At 39.8% G+C, this 27,706-nt stretch overlaps 1 protein-coding gene and 2 long non-coding RNA genes across 10 annotated transcripts; 1 reads left to right on the forward strand and 2 right to left on the reverse strand.

Annotated features, from left to right (window-relative positions):
* Positions 1-37: 37 nt before the first annotated feature.
* Positions 38-20,041, forward strand: LOC120817397 (anoctamin-4). 8 transcript variants are annotated; one of them, XM_078100990.1, is made up of 27 exons: positions 38-367; positions 3,425-3,625; positions 4,056-4,204; positions 4,321-4,470; positions 5,544-5,644; positions 5,998-6,042; positions 6,116-6,247; positions 6,475-6,581; positions 7,142-7,197; positions 7,334-7,455; positions 7,650-7,784; positions 8,290-8,386; positions 8,967-9,027; positions 11,493-11,575; positions 14,068-14,208; positions 14,307-14,471; positions 14,617-14,653; positions 14,779-14,890; positions 15,122-15,179; positions 15,297-15,394; positions 15,735-15,877; positions 16,727-16,879; positions 16,976-17,123; positions 17,534-17,653; positions 18,096-18,201; positions 18,695-18,918; positions 19,451-20,041. In XM_078100990.1, the coding sequence occupies exons 2-26, from the start codon at positions 3,565-3,567 to the stop codon at positions 18,884-18,886; spliced, it is 2,772 nt and encodes a 923-aa protein (XP_077957116.1). In that variant the 5' UTR covers positions 38-367; positions 3,425-3,564; the 3' UTR covers positions 18,887-18,918; positions 19,451-20,041. The 8 variants fall into 8 exon arrangements, with proteins under 8 accessions (XP_077957116.1, XP_040029527.2, XP_077957119.1 ...); XM_078100991.1 differs by lacking the exon at positions 38-367 and adding an exon at positions 387-2,604; XM_040173593.2 differs by having other exon boundaries at positions 18,695-20,041.
* Positions 9,351-11,457, reverse strand: LOC120817399 (uncharacterized). Its single transcript, XR_005711967.2, has 3 exons — positions 10,824-11,457; positions 10,081-10,177; positions 9,351-9,725 (listed from the first exon to the last, which is right to left on the reverse strand). It is a non-coding gene; the product is annotated as an uncharacterized LOC120817399 (long non-coding RNA).
* Positions 14,769-26,844, reverse strand: LOC144406178 (uncharacterized). Its single transcript, XR_013467376.1, has 3 exons — positions 26,715-26,844; positions 15,063-15,553; positions 14,769-14,902 (listed from the first exon to the last, which is right to left on the reverse strand). It is a non-coding gene; the product is annotated as an uncharacterized LOC144406178 (long non-coding RNA).
* Positions 26,845-27,706: the final 862 nt, after the last annotated feature.

The following is a 27,706-nucleotide window of genomic DNA, read 5'->3' on the forward strand; positions in this document are numbered from 1 at the left end:
GCATCTGCATTGTGACGACACATCCGCGTGGGTGTGTGTGTGTGTGTGTGTGTAGGGATGTCGGATCGACGGATGCGTCGATGAGGAGTAAGAAGTGGGGATGCTGGTTTCCTCCCCATGGAACGGCTGTTTGTTTGTTTTCCATAGTGAGGTCAATTGCGTGGTTGGGTTGGGGGCGGGACGGGAAGGTGGGGTGACCGTTGTGTGTGCGTGTGCATGCCTGTGTGTGGATAAAATCCTCTGGCTGCTTTTGCGTCTGCTGCGGCTGCGGTGGGAAGGCACCCCTTCCCCCCTCCTCTCCCTCTCCCTATCCTCTCTTCCCCCAGGAGGGGTGAACCGCCTGTCTACCTCTCTCCACCTTCACATGGTGAGTGTCGTCAAGCTGCTTTCAAGCAAAGGCAACTTGTTCACCAGAATGGATGGTTTTTTTGCTGCAGTGCTCTTTCATGTGTTGCTGCTCATAGTTACCTTGACGCTACTTCATCTCCTTTGCGCACATTTCCTTTTGACCATGCAAGTATTTGACCTTCACTTACTCACACACTAATTTCCTCTCCAAGCTGTCCCCTTTTATTTTAATTGCCAATGTCTTTTTCACTCATTTTCCATGCGGCATCAGTTGGAAGACACAGCAATTGGTCGTGGCTCAGTTAGATGTGTGTGTGTGTGTGTGTGTGTGTGTGTGTGTGTGTGTGTGTGTGTGTGTGCGTACGTGTGTGCCGCAACGTAAAATCTCCAGAGTGCCGTCAGGGAGATCATGCACACATCCTTCCGTCCACCCTAAGCCATCCAGGTGGAACGAAGGATACGTCCTCAGAGGGGCTGACACTTCCTGATCTCCTCTGGAACCCCCCCAAGCTCCCATTTGTTCCCGTATTTTATATATATTCTCCCCTGAGTGTCAGCTGTCTTTGTATTATGCAACAAACTCACAAACTGAAAAGGAAAAATATTACAATGAATGGGGCTTTAATATATGTGGAAAGATATGACAAAATGTATTTTAAAACTAGTATCACACTGTAAATAGGGTCCTCGTGAGATTTGTTTATTTAGTTTCTTTATAAAATCCATAGTCAAAAGAATGGTTCAAGTCTGTTGATAAGTATACCAGAAAGTGAAATGTAACATTATGAAATGCTGATTAAATATGTATCTGGCACAAAAAATAATAGGCTACTTACATCTACACACATTCCTTTCCATCAACTACTTGCTACAATTACTACTTGATTCCAAACTATTAATTAACTTTTAATTTAATTTAAATTATTCATATAGTATTGATACTATGCCTAAAAGTATATTTTTGGATGATGAGGGGAGTCATATTTTATCTTGCAATGGTCATAATCAATGTTCTCAAAAATGATCAAAGGTCTGCAATTTAAAAAAAATCTAAGATCGGGACCTTCGGGATTCAGAACTGAAAATCCTATTTACCCAAATCTAACATTTCTTTAGCCACCCTATTGTTAGCTATTGGTTGGCCTCTAAGTTATTCATATTCCCTAGATTTGTTGTCTTAAGAAGGAGAGTAAATGGAGAAACTGACCTGATGTAAAATATATCGAATACTGTAGCTTAATAAATTGAGATCTTGCCTGGTCTGACCACTGCAGCTCCTGTTTGGACAGCTAAACCCCAGTGCAGCGCACGGTTTACCAGCACCGAGTAGAGCAGGAAACTAAGTAGTGATTCCTCCCCTGGTACGTGTTTCTATCCACTCCATTCATCGCCTCCAGTGTTCCAAAGCATCAGTGCCTGATTAAGGGCCGAGACGCCTCCCCAACCTTTATCTCTGTCCTCGGTTCACTACGGCTCAGCAGAAAGATGCAGCTGAGTCAACGGCGTTTTGCAAATCCAGCGCACAGTTCTCCAAGACAGCTACCCACCTGTACTGAAGTCTTGCAACTCTCAAGAGAAAGGAGAGTGGCAAATATAGACAAATCAAGGCTGATGATTTAAGCAGTTTTGCTAAGCTTTGAATAATCCCCCAAAAGGACACAGCCTACTTTTACGTCTAATTAGCTTGAGTGTGTCCTTTCAAGGAATTTCAAGGTTAATCCTTAAAAAGTTATTTTATTCTCCAACTTTTGTGGGTATTCCCGCTTTGACTTTTACAAACATTTTTATTCCCACAGTCTTCCTGCTGCTTCTGTTTTCATTGAAACTTTTCTAATTTGGCCTTAACGACAACAGCAAGAACTCAGCAAAAGTCTTTTGCGGTAGTGTGATTGTTTTTCTAACCTGTTTTTGAGGAACTTATTTTACTGCCAATATAGACTTTCCCACTGACTGGCTGGCTTTATTGGTTAAGTAGACATGTAACAAAGACCAATCATCAATGACTGAAGCAATAACTAAATATGTGCATCTGAACGTTTGTCTTAACAACATTTTTCAATGAACCATTGGTTAAATAACAGTGTGCAAAGCCGAAGATATCAGAAGCATAAAGACGATGAATACTAATGTCGCTCTCTATCTACTCAGTGTGTAAGAAAGCAAGCGCTCTAAGATGAAAAACCATTAAAGAAACTAGGAGTCGAGGTTGTAAGCTGGAAACGCAGCAAGTTCGCCTTGACCACTAAACCAAATCAGGTCAGCTACTATTTTCAATGTGTAATGTGTAATCTTTTCCCCCAATGTTTTCCTCAGGGAAAGACGATTTATTGCATGACTTACTGCGATTAATTGCATTGTAATGCCCAATATTGCAGTGACTTAGTCTATGGAGAATGTTTGTACTGAATTTCCTTTGGAGAATCTCAGTCAAAAAAAAAGAGAAAAAACACTGCTTGATGGCGGTTATTAATAACTGTGGTCCTATCAACTCGCCGGCTGACAGGGGTTCAAAATAAAAATGTCCACTTAAGAGGTTGCTACCCAAATAACATTTAAAAAACTGCTTTAATGCCTGCTTTAAAGAGCTTCCATAATCTATTTAACACAAAAATACCCCCCCCCCCCAAAGGCATAAAAATGCATTCATTCAGGTTTAACTTTCTAACTGTCATTTGACTGGTGAAACCAAAAAAATCTATCACACATGTCTTTGTGAAAGTGATCCCTGTGCTTTACTTTGGTTTGGTCCTAAATTGTCAAACTGACAAGCTACTTAAAGAACATACTAGAATAACTACAGTATAGTTATAAGCACGGGTCTTGCAGGAACAGAGACACTGGCAGGCGGTTTGTGGGTGAAAGGAGTTTGAAAGCACATTTCACTGCTAAATCACACTGCACTTAGACAATGAAATGACCAGGACATATCAGTGAGCATCAACAACTCACTGTGAGCTCTTTGTACAAATTCTTGTTACAAAATCTTAACTGGAGAGATGGATCACACGAACAACAAGTACAACCAGAGACATTCCAGTTCGTAAAACCTCAAAATATAGAAGAAAATCTTTTGCAGGTGTGAGTTTTTCTCTACATGGGTCAGAGTCCTATCAGAAGAGCCCCCACCGCCGGAGAGTCCTGCAGCAGCCCCCCGCCTCACACTACCCGGCAGCGGACAGACGTCCCCCCTTCCCCTCCTGTGGGGAGGCAGGCATCATGGAGGAGTGCTCGCTCAAAGCCGAGGACTCCAGCACTCAAGACGATGTGCCCCCCCTCGGTGAGACCAGTACCAACACCCCTGTGTGCCAAATGCCATAAAATAACATGTCGCACACTATCTGAAATCACGTCCAATACTTTTTGGTGCTCATTTTACATATAAATGGTCCCTTAGAGACTCATCAACCCAACCTGCTGTTAACTCAAAGAGAGAGAGAGAGAGAGAGAGAGAAAGAGAGAGGGGGAAAGCGTAGCTTTTGTTTGTTTATTTTCCTGCATCTTCACTACTTGTTGAATAGCAGGTGAACAAAGTGGAGCACCAAGCAGCCAAAATATGTTTTCCTGTGAAGTCGTTCGAGTCCAACAAAGGGTTGAAGGGAAGGAGAACATTTGACTGGTGGCCAGAAACATGACTCTCCCTGTCTGATAGGTATTCATATACCCACCCAGCAGATAATTATTATTTACACTGCTTGTCTATTGTCCAGTTGTGAAGGATGTCAAAGTGCTGCTAGACAGAGAAAGGTCGGAGGGCGTCAGCAGCCCGTCTAGAGACGATGACTCCACATTGCTCAACCAGGGAACCAATAGCAGCATCCTCGACGACAACACAAAGCCGGACTCTGGCGTCCGGGAGGTCAGTGGTGAAACTAGATGAGGTCATTGCTCCTGTCCATCCGTAATGGATGATGAATTAGAAGTAATTTAAAACAAGGAAGTAGACTTTTCCTCTTAATGGCTTGACACTCATAGGGGAGGAGTAAGTCCAGCGGCCCTTGCTTCAGCGATGGACGGAGTCGCATTGACTACATCCTGGTTTACAGGAAGTCCAACTCGCAGTCAGAAAAGAGGGATATATTTGAGAGGAACATCCGTGCGGAGGGCCTCCAGATGGAAAAGGAGGTAAAGGAACATTTACGCTTGCTGCTTCTTTAATTATGTTGACGTCAGTTGAGCTGCCTCCTCATGTCTCTCACACAAAGAGACAAGTTGTTTTTTTCCCCAAATGTAGCCCGAATCTAGTTACGTGACAGATGTGTTGTCATGAGTTGCCTATTGTCAGCAAACAACACTTGCATTTACTTGAAATTTTGGTTCTGGTCCCCTAAAGAATGTAGCTACAATATTCACTCTATTTTAAAAACAATTTCCCACCATCTCTGAGGTGAAAGACAGTGAAATGCATTGGAAAGCTTCTGAGATTGGTTTCTAAATGCTGAGTGCGTTCATCACTACAAGCAAACACCTTTCACATTGTAGTCATTTTGAAATTTCAAATATTACCAATTAATACAATACAAATGTTCAATTTAAGTTTATTTAATTGTTGGGGCACATCAGCTGGCCAGAAGATATGATAAGGGGGGTCTGCCTGAGGAGTGACCTTCCATAATCACATTGGCCCTCCATCTTAGTGTTAATGAAAATCTGCTTTTGCTGTTCACTAAACCTTTTATTTTCTTCTTTCAAGTTGCCAAGTAAAAATACCCTAATAAAACACAGAGCGTTGTAGATTCACGTTGGACAGATGATTGGATTTGCAGTGATTAACTCTTTGTGTGACGAGGCGATTTAATGCTCAGCCTATAAAGCATGTCACCTCAATGGCCAGACTTTTAAGATGCTTTGAGCCTTCGTGCTTGGTCATACAACATCTGACGAGAAAGTGCTGCCGCGGCCGATACAAATGTGCTGATGACCATTTTGTCCTCGAGAGGCTTTAATCTGAACGAGTGGAACACGTGCCTGTTGAGGTATGTGTGTGTTTGTGTGCATCAACATCTGCAGTATCTGCCGACGCAGTAGCATCAAGGTCATAATTGTCTAGAACACGCCGGGTTAAACAACGATCCTTATGTCCCTCAATGTCGGCTCATGTCTGTTTTAATATTCCAGCAATGTACAGAGATGATATTTTGAAGTCGTCTCTATTTCAACACTCTATTTGTCTTTTCTTGGGTTTGGTTTCTCCTCAGGCCTCTTTGACAAACAGTGATGTGATTTTTCTGAAGCTTAATGCACCGTGGGATGTCCTTTGTCGCTATGCAGAGCTCATGAACATTCGCATGCCCTTCAGGTGAGACAACTAAGCCTCAGAATTGACTTTTAATGGAAGAACAAAAAAAAGGATTGAGGTAGACTGCAGAATTTTCTTGTAAACATATAAAAGTTATATTCACACTCGCCTTTGTTGCTGCACTACTGCGCTTCTTTGGTCCAGCTGTCAACCAGCAGCAGAGATGTATATTCCGTCACCCATGTGCATGTTCATGAAAACACTGCTCCATAGCGCTATCATTGGTTGAAGAATACCACTGGCTACATTTAATGTACTGTAATATATGTAGAGTATCGTTTTTGTTATTATTCACATTACTGAAAATGCACTATTTCCGGAGATAACTCTTCCCAACGTCCTGCATATTCCAGGAGGAAAATCTTTTTCATGCACCGACGGCACAAGTTCATGAGCAGGTGAGTGAGTTCAGTCAGAGGAGACAGCGTGAGATCGGCTAATTGCCGCTCTAACAGACAGCTTGGCTCGCAGGATGGAGAAGCGCATCAACAAGGTCCGCGGCTGGCTGCCCCGCAAGCCCATGAAGTTTGACAACGACGCTCTGCCCGGCCTGGAGGAGAACGAGAGCTTTACCGCCCCCTTCAGTCGATCAAGGATACACCAGTGAGTTTTTGTTCAGCACCTTACGAAGTCGTCCTAGAGAAATGAATTGAACTTCATCCAACAGCGGTGCCTGGTACATTTTTTTTTATTGTCACACTTTCTTTTTACACTTTTGCCACTAAAGGTTTTCTCTGTTGCCGTTGGCATACTAGTTGACGTTGTACACACAAGCAAGAAGTATCATTCACAGCAGACTGATTTGTACTAACTGCTGCATTTCTCTGCAGTTTCATCATCCACAACAGAGACACTTTTTTCAGCAACGCCACCAGAAGTCGCATCATCCACCACATCCTCCAGCGGGTCAAATATGAAGAAGGTAAAAATAAGATGGGTGAGTTTTCCTTTGGGCACAATGAAAAATCCTAAAACTTTCTTAAATACGAGAAAAATGGTGATTTTGATCAACAAAGGTTTTAAAAATCAAAAAAAATACTGAGACGCTGTGTTTGATCTTGTAAGGCATTACATTGTATTTCTGTTCCCCCCATCATTTATAGTTTTTGCAAATTTGGTTAATAATGTTTCTTTTTATCTTTCAGTTCAATAAAGTGCTCACTAACAATATGTGCATAGGCTGTCACTTTGAAAAATGTAATTAAAAATGAAGGCACAACTAATTATAAAATATTGAATTTGTTCAAAGGAATCCCTACGAAACCCAATAATCCTGAACTGGTTTGTTGAATTGACATGGTTTTATTCTCCATTTTCTCCAATACCTCACTTTAGAGACAGGTCAACGTTACTGTGAGGGACTTATATTCTACATAGTTTACAAAGCAAACATGTACCCAATTTTTACAATCTTTACTGCTCAAATTAAAATGGACAGTAACGTACAAATCAGACTCCTGTTTAATTTCTTTCCCTCTTCTCTGTTTTTGCTTCCAGGGCTTAATCGTCTTTTGAGCAATAGTTCATATGAGGCAGCTTTCCCTCTTCACGAGGTAAGTTGGCTCATCTCCTTAAAATCATTAATTGATGGCATTGTCACATTTTATGTCATCACTTTCTTGTAAGTGGGCATAGATTCCATGTACCAATATCAAGGGAATGCATATAGATCACTCTGCACTTTAACAGGGGAGCTACCACAGCAAAAACTCCATCAGGACGCACGGAGCAGAAAACCACAGGCACCTGCTGTACGAATGTTGGGCCTGGTGGGGGGTTTGGTACAAGTACCAACCGCTGGACCTCATCAGGTAACGTTGAAGGGGTTTAAACGTCCCTGTCAATAACCAAAACATCATCACAAGTAGGTTTACATAATCTCCCAACAGTCCTTTATAGGTAGAATATGTTGTTTTTTACCACATTCAGCATCTTTATATGAATTCCTTTTTTTACATTATGAAAAACACCCTGGAACTCCTTCCTCTGGTGCTCCACTGTTCAGGAGGTATTTTGGGGAGAAGATCGGTCTGTACTTTGCCTGGCTCGGCTGGTACACAGGAATGCTGTTTCCCGCAGCTCTGGTCGGCCTTCTGGTATTCTTGTATGGCTTCTTTACTTTGGAGCACTGTCAGGTCAGGTAAACACACTTCCACTCTTTTCTGATAAGATCAAGTGTCTCCAAAAGTGGTAGTTGCAGTGTATTTGAAGAATTTAAATACATATTTTTAGAGTTTCTAAGGGAAAACAAGCTTTGGTTAATGGTGCAAATCTGATATTTATTTAGGGAGAAAGTCAGGTAACTTTGTTTTATGGAAAACCATTAGATGTTACCGATAAGGCAACAGAGCTCGAAATGGGCCCTTCTTATGTTTTGTATTGAATGCCTGTTAAACCAAAAAGGAAATTAAACTTATTCAGGATTCTTCATTAAAAGTAAATGCTTAAGATGTAAATTTTCTCAGACGTCTCTTTGAAAAACTTCCCAGATGGAAAGCAACACCTTTTACATTTCTGATAAAAACACTTTTTTCCAGAAATCTGAATGTTGAATCACTTTGGGGGTTTTACTGTGTCCACAAATGCTGGTGGAAACTGTGATACCAACGTAACTCGAGTTTGATAGGCTACATGTTATTCTCCAGTAAAGAAATCTGCCAGGCTACTGACATCATCATGTGCCCCATCTGTGACCAGTACTGCCCCTACCTGAGACTGTCAGACAGCTGCATCTACGCCAAGGTACCGTCCCCACAGCAACGGGACAAAACACTCGTAGCTGATGTTTTTCTTTGTTCCTTTACTTGTGTAAAATGCGTTTTGAGCCCATTGAGTTCATCAATATGAAACTTCTACTTTAAACGGATAAGCACAAAGTCAGCGAGGGACAACTCTGATGTGTTTGAAATGTAGGTCTGGGATTGAAGCACGACTGCATGAACATTAATTAAACATTAGAAGTTGATTTACCTACAAAATGATTCATACAGGGATTCACAGATGTCTCATTACCACAAGTTTACAGGAAAAACATATTTCTGGGCCGTGTGACTTGACAATTATTTCAAGAAGTTGAAATTCAAAATTTTGGCAATTTTGTTAAATTTGCTTCCAAGCCCGGGACTTTTCTTGGGGGCTTGATGCATTGCAGTTGTCGAGGGATTATCTTAAGCTGACAAGGACACAACACGGTTATTTTAAAGTTATAATCTAATTAAACATTAAACAAATAAATTAAATCATTATCAGTAATATCTATTTCAACTATCAGGCCTATCAACTATCAAATTCTTCTAACTGGACATTTTCTTATTCTTCACAGGTCACCCATCTTTTTGACAACGAAGGAACTGTTTTCTTTGCTGTTTTTATGGCTGTTTGGGGTGAGTTGAACAGTAAACTAATACCAAAACATTCATTTGTGTATTGTATCAGTGATTTTGTCTGCTGTTTGGTGCTGGGCGGGTAGCTTAATACGGTGGCTTTATCAAACCTTTATCCCTGAAAACAGATTCCCTCTACTAATGGAAGTGACACTCGTGAGAGGCTGAACCAAAACATTAAAGTTACAGGTTGCAAAAAACATTAAACAACCAGCTAAAAGGCACTAAAACATGGCAAAGAATTAAAAGGATTTTTTGTTTTTTTGCCGGTAGGATTAACACCTTCACATGTGACCCATTACTCAAATAAAGATATTGATTAGTGCGGCTTTAACTCGTTTTTTATTAAATTATTGAAATAATAACAACAATACATCACAGATCTGTAAAGAAAAAAGTATTATCGCTACATTTTAAAAGTGACATATGGTATTACATTGCATGTAAAATATACATTATTTCAAAAGGATGCAAATGCTGCATTCATCACGAAGGCATTTGGGTATCCACAAGAGGATTAGGAAGCTGTCAGCGCTGAACAAGGTCCCAGGGTATGGGAGGTGTGAGCAGAGAGTCCGTGATGGGCTCACACTCCCCTGCTGCTGCAAACCGGGCCGGTGATGAAGCAGCAGCATCAGCATCAGTGCATAGCAGATAACGGGCCTGTTTATACCTGTCTGTGTGGAGGCACGAGGTGTCTGAGGGACACAAAAGGGCAAGAAAACAATCACTCTGTTGAAGAATAAACAGATTCAGAAGGAAATTCTTCCAAAATAGATTTGAACCTCAACGAGGTGACTGTCAAGGCAATATTTAAACCGTGACAAGTGGTTACACACAATTTAAAATATGTACAGGAGTTTAAAGGTATTGGAGGGAAGAGCTCTAAATGAAAAGGGATTTGTTTAATTTCTGTGACCCTCATACTACAGTATATTCCTATAAGCATGTTGGCACATACATAGGCATTACAAAAAATAAATAAACAATTTTCCATGGAGAGATACTTTACTAAGATATGTAAGTAAACTGTTCCTTGCAATGTTACAGTACCAGCTGCAGAGCGGTGGGGTGTTGACTCCCAGCGGGTGACCTCTGGCTGAGTCAGGTTTTGGTTCTGAAGAAATCCCATCAGTCGGATCTAGAAGCACTGGAAACCAAGACCATTTTGTATTATTTAATACCAAGTGTACTATATATAAAAATCCCTCTGCCCTGATAGATTTCATTTCAATAAGTTATGGGCTAAGAGCAAATCCCTTTACTGAAGATTTCTTGTCCTGACAATGCCGATTTCGGTTTCGATGCCGGTTTCTGGTCTGCTTGTTGTGTGGAAAGAGACCTACACAACAAAAAGACCTAATGTTTACTTTGATTATATGATTCCCCCTCTTATCTAACTTTAACAACCTGCAATAAGTTACACACCTCTGAGCCACTTGCAAACGTGCTAACAAAAAAAATCACGCAGCAGATTTAAAGGGAAGGATAAAAGGATTTATATTTCAAAATAAGCGTTGAAAAGCATCATATAAGCAAAGGATACAACATCAAATCCCAAAAAATACTGAAGGTGTAAAAAAAACAAGTAATGATCTGTTAAAATATACACATACAATGTAGAGGAAAATATATACAAGACAACACACAAGGCACTCAAAATAAAATTCTAACTAAAAGCATGATTGTATGATATTAAAAATTTGTACACGGAATTCTATGAGGAGCAATTTAGAAAAAATAGCTGCATAGATACACTAGAGCCCAGTACAAAAAAGTATTGTTAGTATACTGACCTCAGAATAACTGCTTCTTGCCACTGCTGCTGTCCAAGTGAATATGATTTTAGGGTTTGACTGCAGGGGAATTTTGCTCAAATCCTTCATTAAGGTTCCTCAGAAGTGGACTCCCCTGCTGTCTCCACATGGGGAAGCGCTGCCCTTCCCAGACAGCTGCAGCCACACACTTAAAACACACCGCTCGGCGTTTCACGAAGGACACTATAGAGAAAATAAACTACGAGCTTTCAGCAGGCTCCAGTGTTCAGTGGCATGATGTGTTTGTGTCCAATAAGTAAGCTATCCAAAGGACTTTGTTCAGCCGTACCTCGCCTCCATGCGAGGACACTGTGACTCTGTCTTGTTGAATAAAAGACTGCACCGACATCCTCAACCAAATGTATTTTATTCAAGATCCCCAGAAGACGGACTGGTTTATGTACATTATAAGTCTCGACAGAATGTTTCCCATGAAGCACTCGTGTTTATTTTTTTGTTTTTGAGAGAGTAAACTCCCCTTGCATGTTTTTTGGTTTTGTTGATGGAACCCACTCATTTTATAACCTCATATAAATAAACCAACTCAGTTAATATAGACGGTTTTGATATGTAGATAACATAATTTGCATAAAATGATCACATACTAATACCTAACACTTTTTCTTTTTCTTTTGGCATTTCGGTTAGCGACGGTCTTCCTGGAGTTCTGGAAAAGGCGCAGGGCGGTCCTCGCGTACGACTGGGACCTCATTGACTGGGAGGAAGAGGAGGTGAAGCACTCTTTTATATTTCTGCATTCGTCTTGAATCTGATCACAGATCAATTCATTTTTTATTCAGTTTCATTTTTGTAGTTACATTTTGCTAATGTGTTGTTGTTTTTTTACGAGAGCCTAAGACTTTTATTCTTACACAGGCAATATTTCTTACTACTGAAAAAATTATATATATCCTTGTTTGCAGGCATGTACCAAGGGAGTCTCAAACGAATGACATGACTCACTGAAAATGCTCCACTAAATAGCTGTCGTGCAGCAATTTAGGTTTTGTCAGAACCTTTAGCAGGTTTGTAATGATTCTGCCTCTCCCATGGATTGTGGATTAGATTAGAAAAGATTTATTAATCCCCAGAGAGGAAATTTCTTTGCCACCAAAAACTCAAGACATGACAACACATAAATAAAAACAACCCTCTTCAAACTCAAACTGCTAAACGTGTTCCTTTGGAGCAAGGTTACTATCATTAACGAAAACTAACGAAAACGAAAAAAAAAATCACACCTTGTTAACTGAAATAAAAATAAAAACGAACCTTTATAAAAAAAAACGATAACTAACTGAAACTGTAATGTGTCTTTACAAAACTAACTAAAATAAAATAGAATTATAGAGAATGTCTTTATTATTATTATAAATGTCTTTAGTTTTCGTCTTTGTCAATGCTATAGAACAGAGGTTCCCAAACTGAATGCCGCGGCCCAATTTGAAATCTGAAAATCTTTCGCGGCCCACCCAAACCTTTAATCACAACTCTGATCAAAACATGATGATTAAATGACCTTAAGAATTTAACCAAAATCAAACATCCGCGAGCAAAAGTCCGTCTGGCGCGAGCAAAGGTTCGTCGCCGCGAGGTATTTGCTCGCTTGCGAAACGTGAACTTCGTTGCTCGCGAGGAGAATCTCTGCTCGCGCTCGAAGGAGTTTTCTACGCGCTCGCTGTTGTTCTTTTTGACAGTAAGGTGGAGACGGTGCTTTCAGGGTCCGATCGATGCCGTGAGGTGCGTCCGCTCCCGCCGCCCCCCTCGCCATCCACGCCTTAAATCTTCGGCTGCTTTTACAATAACTTATTTTCCTGTTAAGATGGTTCAGCTACTGTAGAGAAAAGGGCGCCGTCTCTCGCTCTTTAATCTCATGAAGTGCTCGGCAAGAAGAACAGCTTTGTTTCTCCGACGCGCCCTGAAACAAGCTCCATATCTCACATGCTTGAGCGCCGCTCAGCATCTCGCCGTCGTAGAGGAGCTTTGGCATGTTTGGCAGAGCGCCTTGAGCGCCGTGTACAACCAGTATGGATCAACCGATTAACCAATTGATCCATATATATAAGGCGCTCCGGATTATAAGGCACTGTCGTTTTTTGAGAAAATTAAAGGCTTTTAAGTGCGCCTTGGAGGGCGGAAAATGCGGTATATTGACTTTAATACTACAAGAGGGCGCCCCGTTTGTTGAACAACGACAGGCGGACAAGAGCAGCCGTTTCGATCGAGAGCCTTATTGTTTTATTAATCTGTCCGTTTAAATTGTTTGTGCTTCATCAACTAATGTTTCACATACCTAATGTGCCGCATCATAAATATTTTTATATTAGTTTCAAACTTTTAAAAATTGAAAATTAAAAAACTTTATTGATTTATTGTAAATGACCTCTCGCGGCCCACACTTTGGGAATCGCTGCTCTAGAGTTTTTTGGGGTTTTAGATTTTTTTTTCTTTCAGATCGAGCTCTCTGAGACTCCCGGCTCCCAAGCAATGTCATGTGTGGCTCATTAATGGGTTTAGTACATGCTGTTCACGTGTGTTTTTAGTCTATTGGCTTTTGCATCTTGTGTAGACGGTTTACATATTTGTACCCATATCTACAATTTATGTTCTGTTGTTGATATTGTTGTGTCCAGTGGAATTTTTCTGGTTAATGACACAAACACACTGACTGACACATATTTCATAGTTGTCTTTTGGGGATGGCTGTTCATCTGTCCTAAATACATTTTTTAAAATGGTATGTTTTGTTGAGTTTTTATTACTTATTATAGCTTGAATCTACAATTCATTTTGAGCATTTTGTTTTGCAAGCAAAACATGAAGCTTCCCTGACTGCGCCCCCCCCCTGGTCTCTTACATTCTGCGGTAAAGACTAAAACTAATACTGAAACTAATAAAAACTAAACTAAAACTAAGCATTTTCAAAAAATAAAAAATAAACTAAACTAGCAAACCCGCTTTAAAAACTAATTAAAACTAAACTAAAATTGAAAACAAAAAGTCAAAACTAAATAAAAATAAAAACTAGTGAAAAATTCAAAACTATAATAACCTTGCTTGGAGGCGGCTGTTCGTGGGTGCGTGGGTTAGTCGGCTTCAGAACAAAGGTTATGACTGATTATAAACTTTATGATTCTAGGTTTTGAACCATAAATAAAGCTTTTAAGATCTAATTACAGACACTGCAGACGTCTGCTCATGCATGTCTCCTTTTGTCTTTCAGGATGAGATACGCCCCCAGTTTGAGGCCAAATACTCCAAGAAGGAGAGGATGAACCCCATATCTGGAAAGCCTGAACCTCACCAGGCTTTCAGCGACAAATACAGTCGCCTCATTGTCTCAGCATCTGGGATCTTCTTCATGGTAATTGCAGCTCTCATCCTTGTCTTAGAGGACATTTAATGTCAATGGAAGATTTTGAGCGCTGTTCGTGATCACTGCGTGACTCTATGTCCCTGCAGATTCTGGTGGTGATTGCCGCCGTGTTCGGCATTGTCATATACCGCGTCATCACCGTCAGCACCTTCGCCGCCTTCGGCTGGGCGCTCATCAGGAACAACTCTCAGGTGGCGACCACAGGAACAGCGGTGTGCATTAACTTCTGCATGATCATGCTCCTCAACGTGGTGAGTGTAAAGTGGTACAGAAAAAATGACATCAACCCAAGCCTGACACAAAAAATAGTGTCTTTTTTCGTTAAACAATATAAAGTTCACACACAATTCAAAGTCTTTCCCCATTAATGGGTGACAACGTTGCATTTTCTTCCAGCTCTATGAAAAGGTTGCTCTTCTCCTCACTAATTTAGGTAAGTTGATTACAGCAGCAGATCGAATGTTCTTGGAGCTGAACGGGGGATGCAGACTTAATTACTACTGTACATTAGTGTTGGCTCCGTACCGTTGTTATCAGTTTCTCTCCTTGCCACCACAGAACAGCCGAGGACAGAGTCAGAGTGGGAGAACAGCTTCACACTCAAGATGTTCCTTTTTCAGTTCGTCAACCTCAACAGTTCAACTTTCTACATTGCCTTCTTCTTGGGAAGGTAAGAAAAGTCCTGCAGAACAAGTAACAAATATAGTTTGACCAGTGCAAACATTTGCGATGTGAATATATACAAAATGAACTGGACTTCCCTTATATTTGGGCGGCAAATATACTGTTTGGGGAAACACTGTTGACGCGTGTGTTATCTGATTAACAGATTATCACGTTACCTGATATTAATGCTGCCGTCTGACAGGAAAATGTTAATGGCTTTTTACCCGGTTGACAGATTTACGGGCCGGCCTGGTGCTTATCTGCGCCTCATCAATCGCTGGAAACTGGAGGAGGTGAGTAGTTATCTTGCTTACTAGAAGGGGAAATAACAGTAAAGCATTATGGAATAGGAATAATTTGGTTCTTATTTTTAATTTTTATATTGCTCTCTCTCCTTCTTTTCTCCGTAGTGCCATCCAAGTGGCTGTCTCATTGACCTCTGTATGCAGATGGGCATCATCATGGTGCTAAAGCAGACCTGGAATAATTTCATGGAGCTTGGCTACCCGTGAGTGTTTTTTCTCACCTTCATATGTCGGACATACCAAAACAGTTTCTGATCCAACCAAATTAAAACAACTAATTGAATGTTAAAGTTACTGGGAGGAACAGGCCGTACTGCTGGGCCCACTGGAGCCAGGTCTGGGTGGGGGAGACCGTCGGACCCCTGCAATAAAATGAGAGCTTTTCAAAACAGAATTTGGTCCTCGGACACGTTACTGCTTTTGTACACAGAGGGCGCCAAACTTAGCACAAGTTTAAAGTTGCTTGTAGAAGCTTTAATTATCCTCAGTCAGATTTCAGTACTGAAACAATCTGTGTTGTTTTTCCTGCTGTTGTTTGGCCAGGCTGATCCAGAACTGGTGGACACGTCGGAGGCTGCGTAGAGAGCACGGACAGAAAGCCAAGGCCAGCTTCCCTCAGTGGGAGAGGGATTACAACCTGCAGCCAATGAATGCTTATGGACTCTTTGATGAATACTTGGAAATGAGTATGTTGAGTCTTAAGTTCCATGTATACATCTTCTATTCAGATTTAGCAGGGATACTAAAAACCTTAGCTATATTACCCCGAGAACCCTTAGGTAACAGAGATCTATAGATATTAGGTTTAAATGAATCCCAATGAATTTACTGTCAACTGCATTGACAAAGAAATTTCAATTAACGGTTTCCTTTAACATTTTAGTTTTCTTAGCTTATTGTTTGGGTTTTTGAAGCGCAGAAATTTATTTTAGTTGAGGAAAAGGGTCTCACAAACTCACTTTACACCGCCAGCTCAACACCAAATAACGGTTATTCAGGAATGAATCCTACAACTAGAAAATAAACAATTCCCTTGTGTTTTGGTTAGATGCCTGATATAACAGTTTTCTAACATGGCTGAAAGGTTTGTTTCATCACATAAAATACATTGTTTTCTTAATAATCCCGCTCAAAAAAATGTTACAAAATATCATCACGCCAAATACTAATCCGTCTTTAGTTTTAGCGCTGGAGGCGCAATTCTGGCAATTGTATTTACCTTTGAATATAAAAATGGGATTCCACTTGTAAAGATTATCTTGGTGATTGAAAAAATTATATTTTCTGCAATAATTCCATTTAATTTTGTTGAGGCAACCTAAAAGAATGCATCGTCCGTTTGACACTATATTTCCCTCAGAAGAAAAACCGTTATAATGGGAGCGAACATTGGACTTATTTATCAAGTAGCCATGTATAATGGCCGCTCCACCGTTGTTGTATGTACGCCATTGCTTGCTAGCACGTTACCCATGATAGACCTTTACAACAACTATGGGACCTAATTGCTTGGGTTTTTATGTTTTTTTTTACAGTTCTACAGTTTGGCTTCACAACCATCTTTGTGGCAGCTTTCCCTCTGGCGCCTCTCTTAGCGCTGCTGAACAACGTCATCGAGATTCGTTTAGACGCATACAAGTTTGTCACCCAGTGGCGGCGACCTCTTCCCTCCCAAGCCAAAGATATAGGTGAATTAAACATTAATTTTTCCACGCACGAGAAATCGTTAAAGTAGCCTGCTTTCTGTTTTTGGGGTATATAATACTTGTACGCTTTTGTTGAAGGGATCTGGTACAGCATTCTGGAGGGCATCGGCATCTTGTCTGTCATCACCAACGCCTTTGTCATCGCTGTTACCTCAGACTTTATCCCTCGCCTTGTTTACGCCTACAAGTATGGACCTTGTGCTGGTCAGGGTCGATCAGGGGAGGGGTGAGTGATGATTTAACCGTTAATTTATTTTGTGTATTATATTAGATGATAGTGATAAGCTGGTCTCTGTTAGTTTATTTTTTTCCTTTACTTCTTAACTGAAATGACGTAGCAAGGTTTAGGCCTGTACCAAATAGTTGCAAAGCCTCATTCATACCATTGACATTGAATTTCTAAAAACAACATTTGAATGCTGCACAGTTTGTTTTTCTTTTGCACAGTCGCAGATAATAATTTGGCTGCGCTAATAAGTCTGTACCCATTCTAACCAAAAAAAGGTTCAGGTGATGATGTCATAAAATATACGAACAAACCAAAATCAGATTTGGTACGGCCCTATGTTGGTGTATTTTGTTCCTCTTTTAGATGTGGCAAATGTTGGATAAAATCTTTTCTCATATGTTCCTCAGGTGTATGATTGGTTACGTCAACGCCAGCCTCTCAGTGTTTAGGGTGTCTGACTTTGAGAGCAGATCACAGCCGATGACTAATGGCTCTGAGCTGTTTGGAGAAGCTGTAAAGTATTGTAGGTAAGTCATGTGTGTGTGTTTGTGTGTGTGTCAGCTTTCAGTGCTCCTCAAGCATAAGATGTTAAAAATTATACTGTAAACTGTCATTTCAGTGTCTGTTACACTAATAAAAGAATCATTGGAAGAGAATTCATTATAACAGGAATTCGCAGCAAGCCTTTGGGCAACCACAGGGAAGTGTGTGTGGATGTGTTCATGCGTCACTTCATTAATGAGATCTATCAACCAACACGTTGGCACTGCATAAAATATACACTGTATGCAAAATTATTAGCAGTGAGTATTTTCCAACCGAAAATCAAGCCGGGGATTTCAAATTTTAAAAGTTAAAAACAGATGTGGTACACAATTTATTTACAATTCTACTGAGATTCATTTATGACTGACATGAGTTAGCATTGGGGCTGTGATGACCTTTGAACTTGTCTGTTTGACTCACCAGGTATCGGGACTACAGGGAGCCCCCAGACTCTGCAGACCCCTACTCCTACACGCTACAGTTCTGGCATGTCCTGGCAGCCCGGCTAGCATTCATCATCGTATTTGAGGTAAGGATTTTGAATCAGTGACAAATAGCAAGGTAGAACAGGTGGCCAGAAATTCTTTCATGATTTGTTGTCAATCCGTTTTACTTCTCTCTTTCTAGTCTGGAGTGCCCTTAAATAGCTAGCTAGCTGTAATTTCTAATTTAACTCCTGTGGTTTTCCAGGGATTTAGATACTCCTTTCAGAATCACTTGTGCCTCTTTATGTTTTCACTTTGGATTGCTCCCGATCACGTAAATACTTTGACGAGCCACCAGCACTATACGTTGGCCATATCAAATCAATTATATGATTAGAAATAGCACAAAAAGTCCTCCATTTCTTCTTTCGATTGAAAGCTATGTCTGATAACTAAACGATCGTCTGTCTCCACCTTACAGTGGGTCAATAAGTTCCCTGTGCTCGATTGTTCCCGCCTCCTCACTTTAGTATTTGGCTTGTTGTTATTGAGCAGGTAAGGCTCTGGTATTTGTGATAGCGTCCTCTGCTCTTGCAGCACATGGTCTTTGCCATCAAGACCCTGATCGCATACCTGATCCCCGACCTGCCCAAGGATCTACGCGACAGAATGCGCAGAGAGAAATATCTGATCCAGGAGATGATGTATGAGGCCGAGTTGGAGAGACTGCAGAGGGAGAAAAACGAGAAGAAGAAGAAAGACAGGGCCCATCACAAGGAATGGCCCTAAAGTGTGGCAAATGCACCAGAGATCCAGAAACAGTTTGTACAAGAGATCATTTAGTTCTGTCCACGACTCTTGTGAGGTTCACTTTGTGGCAGGTTGTATGGGTTTAGCTTTCTCCTGCTCAATATGGGAGACAAAAAAAAACTAAAAAACATATTGTTATTTAAGTAATGGTCTCTCAAAAAACGTTTTTTTATTGTAGCATTACTATTTTTAGAATATAAACAATTGTATAACAATGCAGTTTTAAAGATCAACAATTTAAAGGGTTTCAATCATTTTGTTGATGTAAAGAGATTTATTGGTTGAGAAAATTCTTTCAATTGTTTCTTCTTCATTTCTCACTTGGTTTTGTTGTTGTCCATTTTCATTCAGTTTTAATCCTCTCAAATCTTTGACCACAAATACAGTGTTCATCAATTGCTTAAAAAAAATATGTTTTCCTTCTGGAGATACGGCACTCTCACTCTCAAGCTGTTTAGAAATATAAACCAAAGCATTTAAAGTAAAACGGGGTATTTTTCTACATTAAAACCAGCTATACCGAATTATTTGTCCTATTCCCAGGTTATCGGCTGGAGTTTGGTTTGTGCACTTTACAGTGGAGGAAAAGAGAAGTTGCACGGGGTTTCCTGCATTACACCGGACCCTCATACCTTCCTTCTGCCGCGTCAGGCCAGCACCTCCTAGCAGACCGTCTTTGAACTGCATCCAGCAGGTCCACCCAGTGTGTGCATCCATAAAGGACGCCTTCTTCAATGTTTTGGCTTGGGTTTTGCTAGCTTTTTCTTTTCTTCCTCCAGATAGTTTTTACTGGTTTGGACTCTCAACAGCGTATACATCTTCAGACTCTGAATGTATATTTCAAGCAAGACTTCACTTTTACAGCCGTCTCGTTCTAGACGAGAGAGAGGACTCTACTGAGTTTATTGAATGAAACCCTGTTTACATGTCTCCTTGTTTGAGGAGTTCACGTCTACATGTATTGTGAATAAAGACATATAAAGCTATGTCAGGCAATCTGCTTTGCTATAGTGTGATGCAATAAAAATACTACGGAAGGCAATTTCTGAAGAAATGGCAGTGGGATTGCTGACAGCATAAAACTGATCCAAACAATTGAAAAAAATAGAATAAAAATAAGCTGTGCACAATGAAGTGTCTTTTTGGCATAGTGTAAAACCCTCAGCTGAGGTCTAAACTCTTATAAGCACTAGCCAGAAAAAGTTATTGAATTGGATTTTTTGAAAGTCTTCTTAAGTACTCAGGAAGCCTATTGCAAGCTCATGTAACCTTTTTTAGGAGTTTTGTTTTGAAAAGCCTGTCTTTATCTCCAGACTTTTCTTTTGAAAGTCCTGCATACTCAAGAGGCTCTGTGAAAAACTCCTACTACACTGTTTGTGGGCACTGAACCTTAAAGCGGTTCTCACTAAACATAATATATATTTAATTAATCTTTGGAAAGTCCTTAATTGAACTTCTGGATGAAAGACGAATGACATGTGGTCACATATTGTGTCACTTTAGTTAATAATCCACTAAGGAGCCTCCACAGAGGTCAGAACAGCAGATCCAAATTAGCTGTGAGTCCCCACCCGTAAATAGAGGTTGCCATTGAAATGGCACCTGCTGATAGACTTCGTACATGGTAGAGTTCATATAATGAGAGCGGCCTCTCAAACTCTGCCTTGTTACTCACGTGCTATTCGTATCTTCTAAATGTATCTTGAGTGAGATGGGGAACCCGTTGAATATGGTACTATGAAATATATTTGTGGGAAAGTTAAAGCCAGTTTGAAAGTGTTTTCTATTATGTTTTGGAAATTGACAATTTTTGTAGCATTTCTTTATTTATTCATTCATTAATTTGCAGGGACAATGCACACTAATTAGCAGTTGTACTGTAAGTGAGTTACGTAGAGAGGTTAATATCTGCTGACCCTATTGAATTCAATGTGTTGACACATTGGGTGGTGCTCCTACTGCATTGAGTCTCATGGCGAAAAAAAAGGTTTGTCAGTTTGAGTCGAAAAATACATTGTTTGAAAAATTACCGAGTTGATTCATTTAAAAAAGAATAATGGCTAAAACGGTCAGACAGAATGTTATTCCAATAATGTCCTCAATGAGCTGAACGATTTGAATCAAGTTTTGTTTAATAATAATAATAGATAAAAGATAACCTAAGAATTCCATAGATTGGACTGCATATGATGCCCAGCAATCTCCCTAATAAAGACAAACTGAAGAACATGGACTGCCCACTATGATACTCACAAGAGTAAAATCTATAACAGCTTTCTTCCGTTGACTTAAATGACAAATGCTTGCCATTTAGATCCATAAATGCAGTATGAAACCATATTTATTGTAAATAAATGTTACTGTCTTCAACATGTGGAAAATATGTACGAATAAAATATGTAAATTTGCCCCCAATAAATACATAAAAACTATGGACAAATAAACAGCTATGTTTCCAATATAAATATTTGATATCTTAGTCAGCCCTGTTAGAGTGAAAACAATGACATAATATGGTTTTTTTCTTAGATTTTTTTGTTTAAATATATCTTGGACGAATATTTTCTATTGTTGTCATCCATGAAGAGATGAACAATCTAAGAGTAAAACAACTTAAAAAATGTCATCACCTTTGCTTGTATTGTTTTTATTACTACTATTTATACAGTTTTTGCCATGTTAAATGCCTTGTGTACCTTACAAGTACTATACAAATGCAATGTATTATTATTTTTATTATAAAACATTGCATCACGGTAATTTCACCTAATATTTCTAACTAATACAGGCTAGATTTATTTTTCCACAATATGTTTTTATTGAATTTATTGTGCATTTACATTTTTCATAGATTTCATTTTCCAACTAAATACGGTCTTATTCATTTTATTAAAAACCTACATGTTCAAAAAATGAATAATTTGGACCTTAGTGTCCTCAGTATGGCCTCTGGGTCAACGGTTCTCACACCAGCAGAGGGGGCTGGAGTGCTTAGTTTTTTCTGCATCATCCTTTTGGCCCCTTACTATATGAAAACACAGCACTGCCCGCATAATGATAATAATGTCTTATATCCACTGGAGTGCAGGAAAAATGCGTTCAGATACTGGGCTGTATAAAGAGAGTTGATTTTCATTTCCTCTGACAGCACAACACATCAGATAAGAATTTCCATTGTGTTGGACATCTTTGCGTTTTAATGCCCAAACATGCAAATAATCATTTGAAAGCGGGGGCTTGTCCTCTGGCATGAATTACTTGGATGGGGTGTCCTTTGTACTCCATTTTAATTATTAAAAGCAAGGGACAGGAGAGGCAAACTGTATTTTGGTTCTTATCAAGGCAACTCCTCTCCTCTCTAAGAGGATTATCTCTGACACACACTCGGGAGTTACTGTACATAACGCTGTCAGGGGATAATATCGGACATTTCCTAACATCCTGCATTTTGGCAGCTCAGCCACAAGTGAAAAAGTAATGGTGAACTAAATTGTGTTGATAATGATTGTTGGAGCTCTGCAAAAAATTTTCTTCACCTGTTAATCCTCTTTTCCAGCCATTGCATGTTGCAAACGGTACGGTGGAATGAATGGGCCACTCTGCCGTTGCAGTCATGTATAGTAATGAGACAGAACACAGACAGTCCAATAACAGAAATTCAGCCACTTTGACTCGAGTGCAATGTTGTCTGTTAAATAACACAACAACAAATGTCCTAGTTTCATTTGAAGTTATCACCCATGAAAGAGAAAAATTACACCAAGTTCGGCTCTGTAAAGCTTTTCATTTTAAAGTCACAATTGTGCGAGGGGACAAGGGAAAAGTGTTGGACAAGTGCCCGCAGGGTCCGTAGATATGATTCAATTTTACAAGATTAAAATAAGTCAAAGAGGTTTCCACAGCTTGTTATGACTTCAAGTGGCAACACAAATACCAGAATAATGTAGCATTTTAGTCTTCGATCAGACAAGGTTACATTTCTCCTTGTAAAGGTTAAAGGGTCGTCTTCCTAAAAGTTACTCTGTTGTGGCCCGAAACAACCGCATCAAATCAGTTACACTCGAAACATCAACCAACCTAGGAGTGAATGAACCAGAACCCGGGATCGCTGTGCAGGCCAGTGTGGTGATGGATTGAGTGAGACCGCTGCATGAATTAGATGTTTGATCGACGTCGTGGCCAAATCAACAGTATGTGCTGGAGGACCCGGGATTCACGTGCATCAGGTGAAAAAAAGACGTTGTACCTGCTGCTTTGTAACCCTCTTACACAACCCCTCACCAAAAAACATTTGTTATTGTTTGTCATTGTTTGCGCTTTTATTTGTGCACTAACTGAACTAAGAATCCCTTTGAGAAACAGCTTTCCATCAAAGAGCCCTTTCAACAGTCAACATTTCCTTTTGGAATTGAGTTACTCAATTTTGATTACTACAACGGCCAAAATATAACTAAATCTTTGTCGTCTTGAACATGCTGACCTCTCAATTCCACCAACGTCTGATCCCACTAGCTATTCATCAAACATTTTGAACTTGGTGGATATTACTTGTTCGATCAATGTGGCGCAGCCTCAGGCTTTAAGTGACAGATCATATTATTTAGTGAACCTGCTCGACTTGCACAAAGGAAAGGTGGAAAGGCAGTGCACATTTTCTGTACATATTGCCCAAAATATTTCTTAATTCAGTTATTAGTTCCCTTCCCAAATCCCTCTTCACCTTGAATCTTTCCATTCTTCAGAGGCTCAGCACATGTTTCCCCCCCCCCATAACCTACACCCGCGTGCCAGAAGCATGCGTCCTTTAAATATCAACCCTGCCTGGTGTTTAAATATCCAATAACAAGTTCTGCATGTAAACTTCACCGTTCGCAATCATAAACATTAGAAAGCTTGGTTCTTATGTCACATCCTGGATTATTGATGTACAAGTCGGTAAAACAAAAAAAAGACTCCTGCTGTTTTCTGTCTGCAGTTGCCAGATTGATGCAGCCATAACTCTACCCCCTCCCCCCCTTTTTTTTCTCTTTCTCCTTCTGATGCTTTCACTCAGGCTACCCTTCTATTTCCTATCTTTTGTCCTATATTGCTGTTATTTCATACACACATACAGTTAGGAACACCATACACACATTCAACACAAACTGATAATACTAACTCTTAAAGGTTGCACTGAAATCTCAATTTATTTTTGGCAAAGAAATCAAATTTATTGTGTATCTATGGTGTTTTGGAAAAGTATTATTCTTTTATTTTCCTGTTGTCTGTCTCAATCACCGGGTGATTTGGTGGTTAACTGCATTGATATCTGTAGGTTTTAGCTTCTATCTTTGTCTTTTAAACCGGTTTTCACTGCTGAATCAGTTTGACATCCTGGATATATAATTACAAAAAATGCATATTACAGATACTTTGGTCTGCTTCTCTCTAAATCCCTTGTTGGTTTCCACAGGGAGTACAGGTAGTGACAGTGTGATAGAAAGTAATAGCAGTATTTCTGATACTAACTTTAAATTGTCCTTGATCGTAACCCAACTCTCTTTGGATAGGAACAGTGGGAGAGTCTTCAAACAGTATTTAAGGTCATTTCGCTGTCATGGTTTTGCTAATACAAGCACGCACACATTACCAGTGGACAGTGGACCTGTAATACTGCCTGATAACATGTTGAAGATACAGGTAGCAGCTCACATCCGTCCCTGTGACCCTTCCTTCTCACTGAAATATTTGATCTGACATTCTCTAAGGACAAAGCTATCCGTAGCTGCCTCAAAGACAAGAAATAATTTTGAAAATAAGACACTCTGTGCACGTTTTTTCTCATGGAATCTGGGTCAGCTTCAAGTCGTTGAATTTGTAGCCACCACATTTTATCAATTTTCCCCAATAGTATTAAGGCTTTGCATCTCCTAATCTCTCATCACAGTAAAGGAAGAAGGGTTTGAGGCTGTAATTTTCTGCTGTATTGCAGTGACGTGCAGTCTGGGTAGGCACTGCCTTGAAAATGAAAACATAAAACATAAAATAATTTGATTTAATCAACTGTATTTGTATTTTTACTGTTTATTTTTGTGGTTTATATATACAATATGGGTTTTATCAAATTGTTCCAATTAACATTACGCATAATCAAATACATGCATGCGGAGCATGTCGGGACGAGAAAGTTCCAAGGACAAATAAAACAAAGGTAACCAAGCTCAATTCAATAGACACCATGCGCTGTATCGCTAGCCACAGACATTGTTTTCAACCACATTCCACATCATATGGTGTGAAATGCCCGAACTGGTTGGTGCTCCTGGTGACATTTAGCCCCTGAAAGCCCCCATATGTGCACCCAAGGATCTCAAGCACCGGGTCAGAACCAACCATACGCTAAGCTCGAGGCGTTTACGTCTAGGCTACAATATGATCTATTTGAAAATACCTCAAACACAACTCATGCCAGTGTAGTAATTGTCAAATAAATACACTGTACAAATCCCAACATTGTGTGTATGGTGAAAGTTTTAGTTTGGGTTTTGAACATTGAAGAATACAACAATGTATTCAAAATAAAAATAAGTGGACCAAATGTATTTTTCAGGGGAATATAGTTTCTCGGTTCTATAATTTTTTTAAATAAAACGTATTTTTCATTCTTCACTTATATACGTGGGTACGGAAAGTATTCAGACCCCTTTAAATGTTTCTGTTTCATTACAGCCATTTGCTAAAACCCCAAAAGCATTTTTTTCCTCATTAATATACACTCAACACTCAGTGTATTAATGAGAAATAAAAATAACTTTTTTGATTTTAGCAAATGGCTGCAATGAAACAAAGAGTGAAAAATTTAAAGTGGTCTGAATACTTTCCGTACCCACAGTATATCTTGATATTCGATGTATTATATTTTTCAGGTTCCTCAGCCGCGTTGCCTTCAGGAAACGTAGGCTTTATGAACCAACACTTTCTATACACTATATTTAGGATTGGATGTAAAACCATTGATGCCGGTGACAAAGATCTTCTTAGCGACCTGTTTTGAACCCCAATTGAAAAAAAAATGCAGAAAGAGAGCAATCAACTTTCTGAGATTACACCATCAATCAACCTCACATACATCTCTGAAGTTTCGCACTTCCACAAACAACTGTGAACTCAGCGCGTCCCTGTGATGTTGTCTTAATTCAGTAGAGTTGGAAAGATATTCACATATTTGGACTTCCCTGTTCCATAGCTCGTCAGGGAAATGTTGTTAAAACAAAACCATTAAGATCTTGGGTCATTAAGATCAATGTGATTCTTCCAGCTTGCAGACCAGTTCGTCATAGTAAAATTAGGGTTAATTAGGGTTTGTAGCTGGTTGTCGACATCACTGTTAAAGAGAAGTTTTGTTTGGGTTTTGACAACATTTTGCTGACTCAGTCTCAGTCTTATTTGTTAAGCTGTCACTCATGATTACGCGCCCTAAAAAAATTCTATAAATTGTAGTCAAAACTGTATTCAACCCAAACATTTTGTCCACTTATTTTTTATTTTAAACACATTGTAGTATTTTTCAATGTTCATGAACAACTTTCAGATTCAAATTATCAAAACTTTTGACCTGGATTTGGCTCCAAAGAAATCCAATTGGAAATACTTTAAACACAACCGTAGCCAGTGGAATAACTGTGCATGCAAATTCATTTTGCACTCAGTCGGACAAAAGTTTCAAAAACAAACCGCACAAGCCCTGATTCCGGGGATTACAGTCTCATTTCTCTCAGACAAACCATGCCACCAAGCCATTGAAGTGAAAAAATCCTAATTGTTTTACCTTTGTTGATTTTCACGGATGTTCTGGATTAAACACTGTTTAAGCGTTAGAACACGAAGCTTAAATGACGCCGAGACCAAAAAGTGTCAGGAGGCAGGTTCCCTTTTTGGAATCAGATAAATTTCAGATCAATGTCGCAAAATGACGACATTGATCTGAAATTTATCTGATTTTTAGCCTAAGGAAGAGGCTAAATTTAGCCTCTTCCTCTTCATGCAAGTTAGTTATGCAAACTTTTATTACGGGTGACTTTTAAAGGTAGTGTCACGTTTCCTTGATTATTGGAAAACATACACACCCCAGAGCTTAAGACTAAAGAGGAAGAGCTGGACATTGTGTTCCTGCAGTACGTTCAGGTGTAACCAAAGGATGGTTCCGCAGTGAGGTGGTGTGTGAGCGCCACAATAGTTGACAACTCAAATGAATTTAAAATACAATATATTCCACTCTGAATCATAAACTACAGTTAAAAACAGTCAAACTCAATATAAAAACAATGTCTAAAATGACTGAATCTAAAAGCAGTCAACACCGTAAAAGCCCAGTAAAAGAGATGCACATCTATTTAAAAAGCAGTCTACTTAAAAGGACGCCAGATTGGGCCAGCACGGACAAGGCTAACGTGGGTAATTACGCCACGAGGACAATTGTCTTACCAATATATTTAAATCAAAATGGCGGACGGATTTCTAAAAGCTCGTTAAAACCAGTGGTCCCAATTCTTTGGTCAAAGTCCTCTTGTACACCTCCGCTCCGTGCTGCTCCAACTGCTGCCTCCCTCCTTCTTCTTCTTCTTCTTCTTCTTCGTTTACTGGCAGATCGCACCAACGTAAAGGTGCATATACCGCCACCTACTGCATTGGAGTGTGAGGCCGGTCACGGCCTCCCTTCTATATCCTGCTGTACAGCCCTGTGTTCCTAAGAAAAATAAATACTGCCTTCATTACTGCCTCCTTCCCTTTTCCACCCCCAAGCACCCCACCTAAGTCCCA

The sequence above is a fragment of the Gasterosteus aculeatus genome, chromosome 4, assembly GCF_964276395.1.
Source record: "Gasterosteus aculeatus chromosome 4, fGasAcu3.hap1.1, whole genome shotgun sequence".
NCBI classification, from domain to species: Eukaryota; Metazoa; Chordata; class Actinopteri; order Perciformes; family Gasterosteidae; genus Gasterosteus; species Gasterosteus aculeatus.

Coding starts and splice junctions, on each gene's coding strand:
- LOC120817397 (XM_040173593.2), top strand. CDS start 3,565: ATGGAGGAGTGCTCGCTCAAAGCCGAGGACTCCAGCACTCAAGACGAT. Junction 14,209..14,306: donor CATCTGGGATCTTCTTCATG/GTAATTGCAGCT, acceptor ATGTCCCTGCAG/ATTCTGGTGGTGATTGCCGC. Junction 15,180..15,296: donor ATCGCTGGAAACTGGAGGAG/GTGAGTAGTTAT, acceptor TTTTCTCCGTAG/TGCCATCCAAGTGGCTGTCT.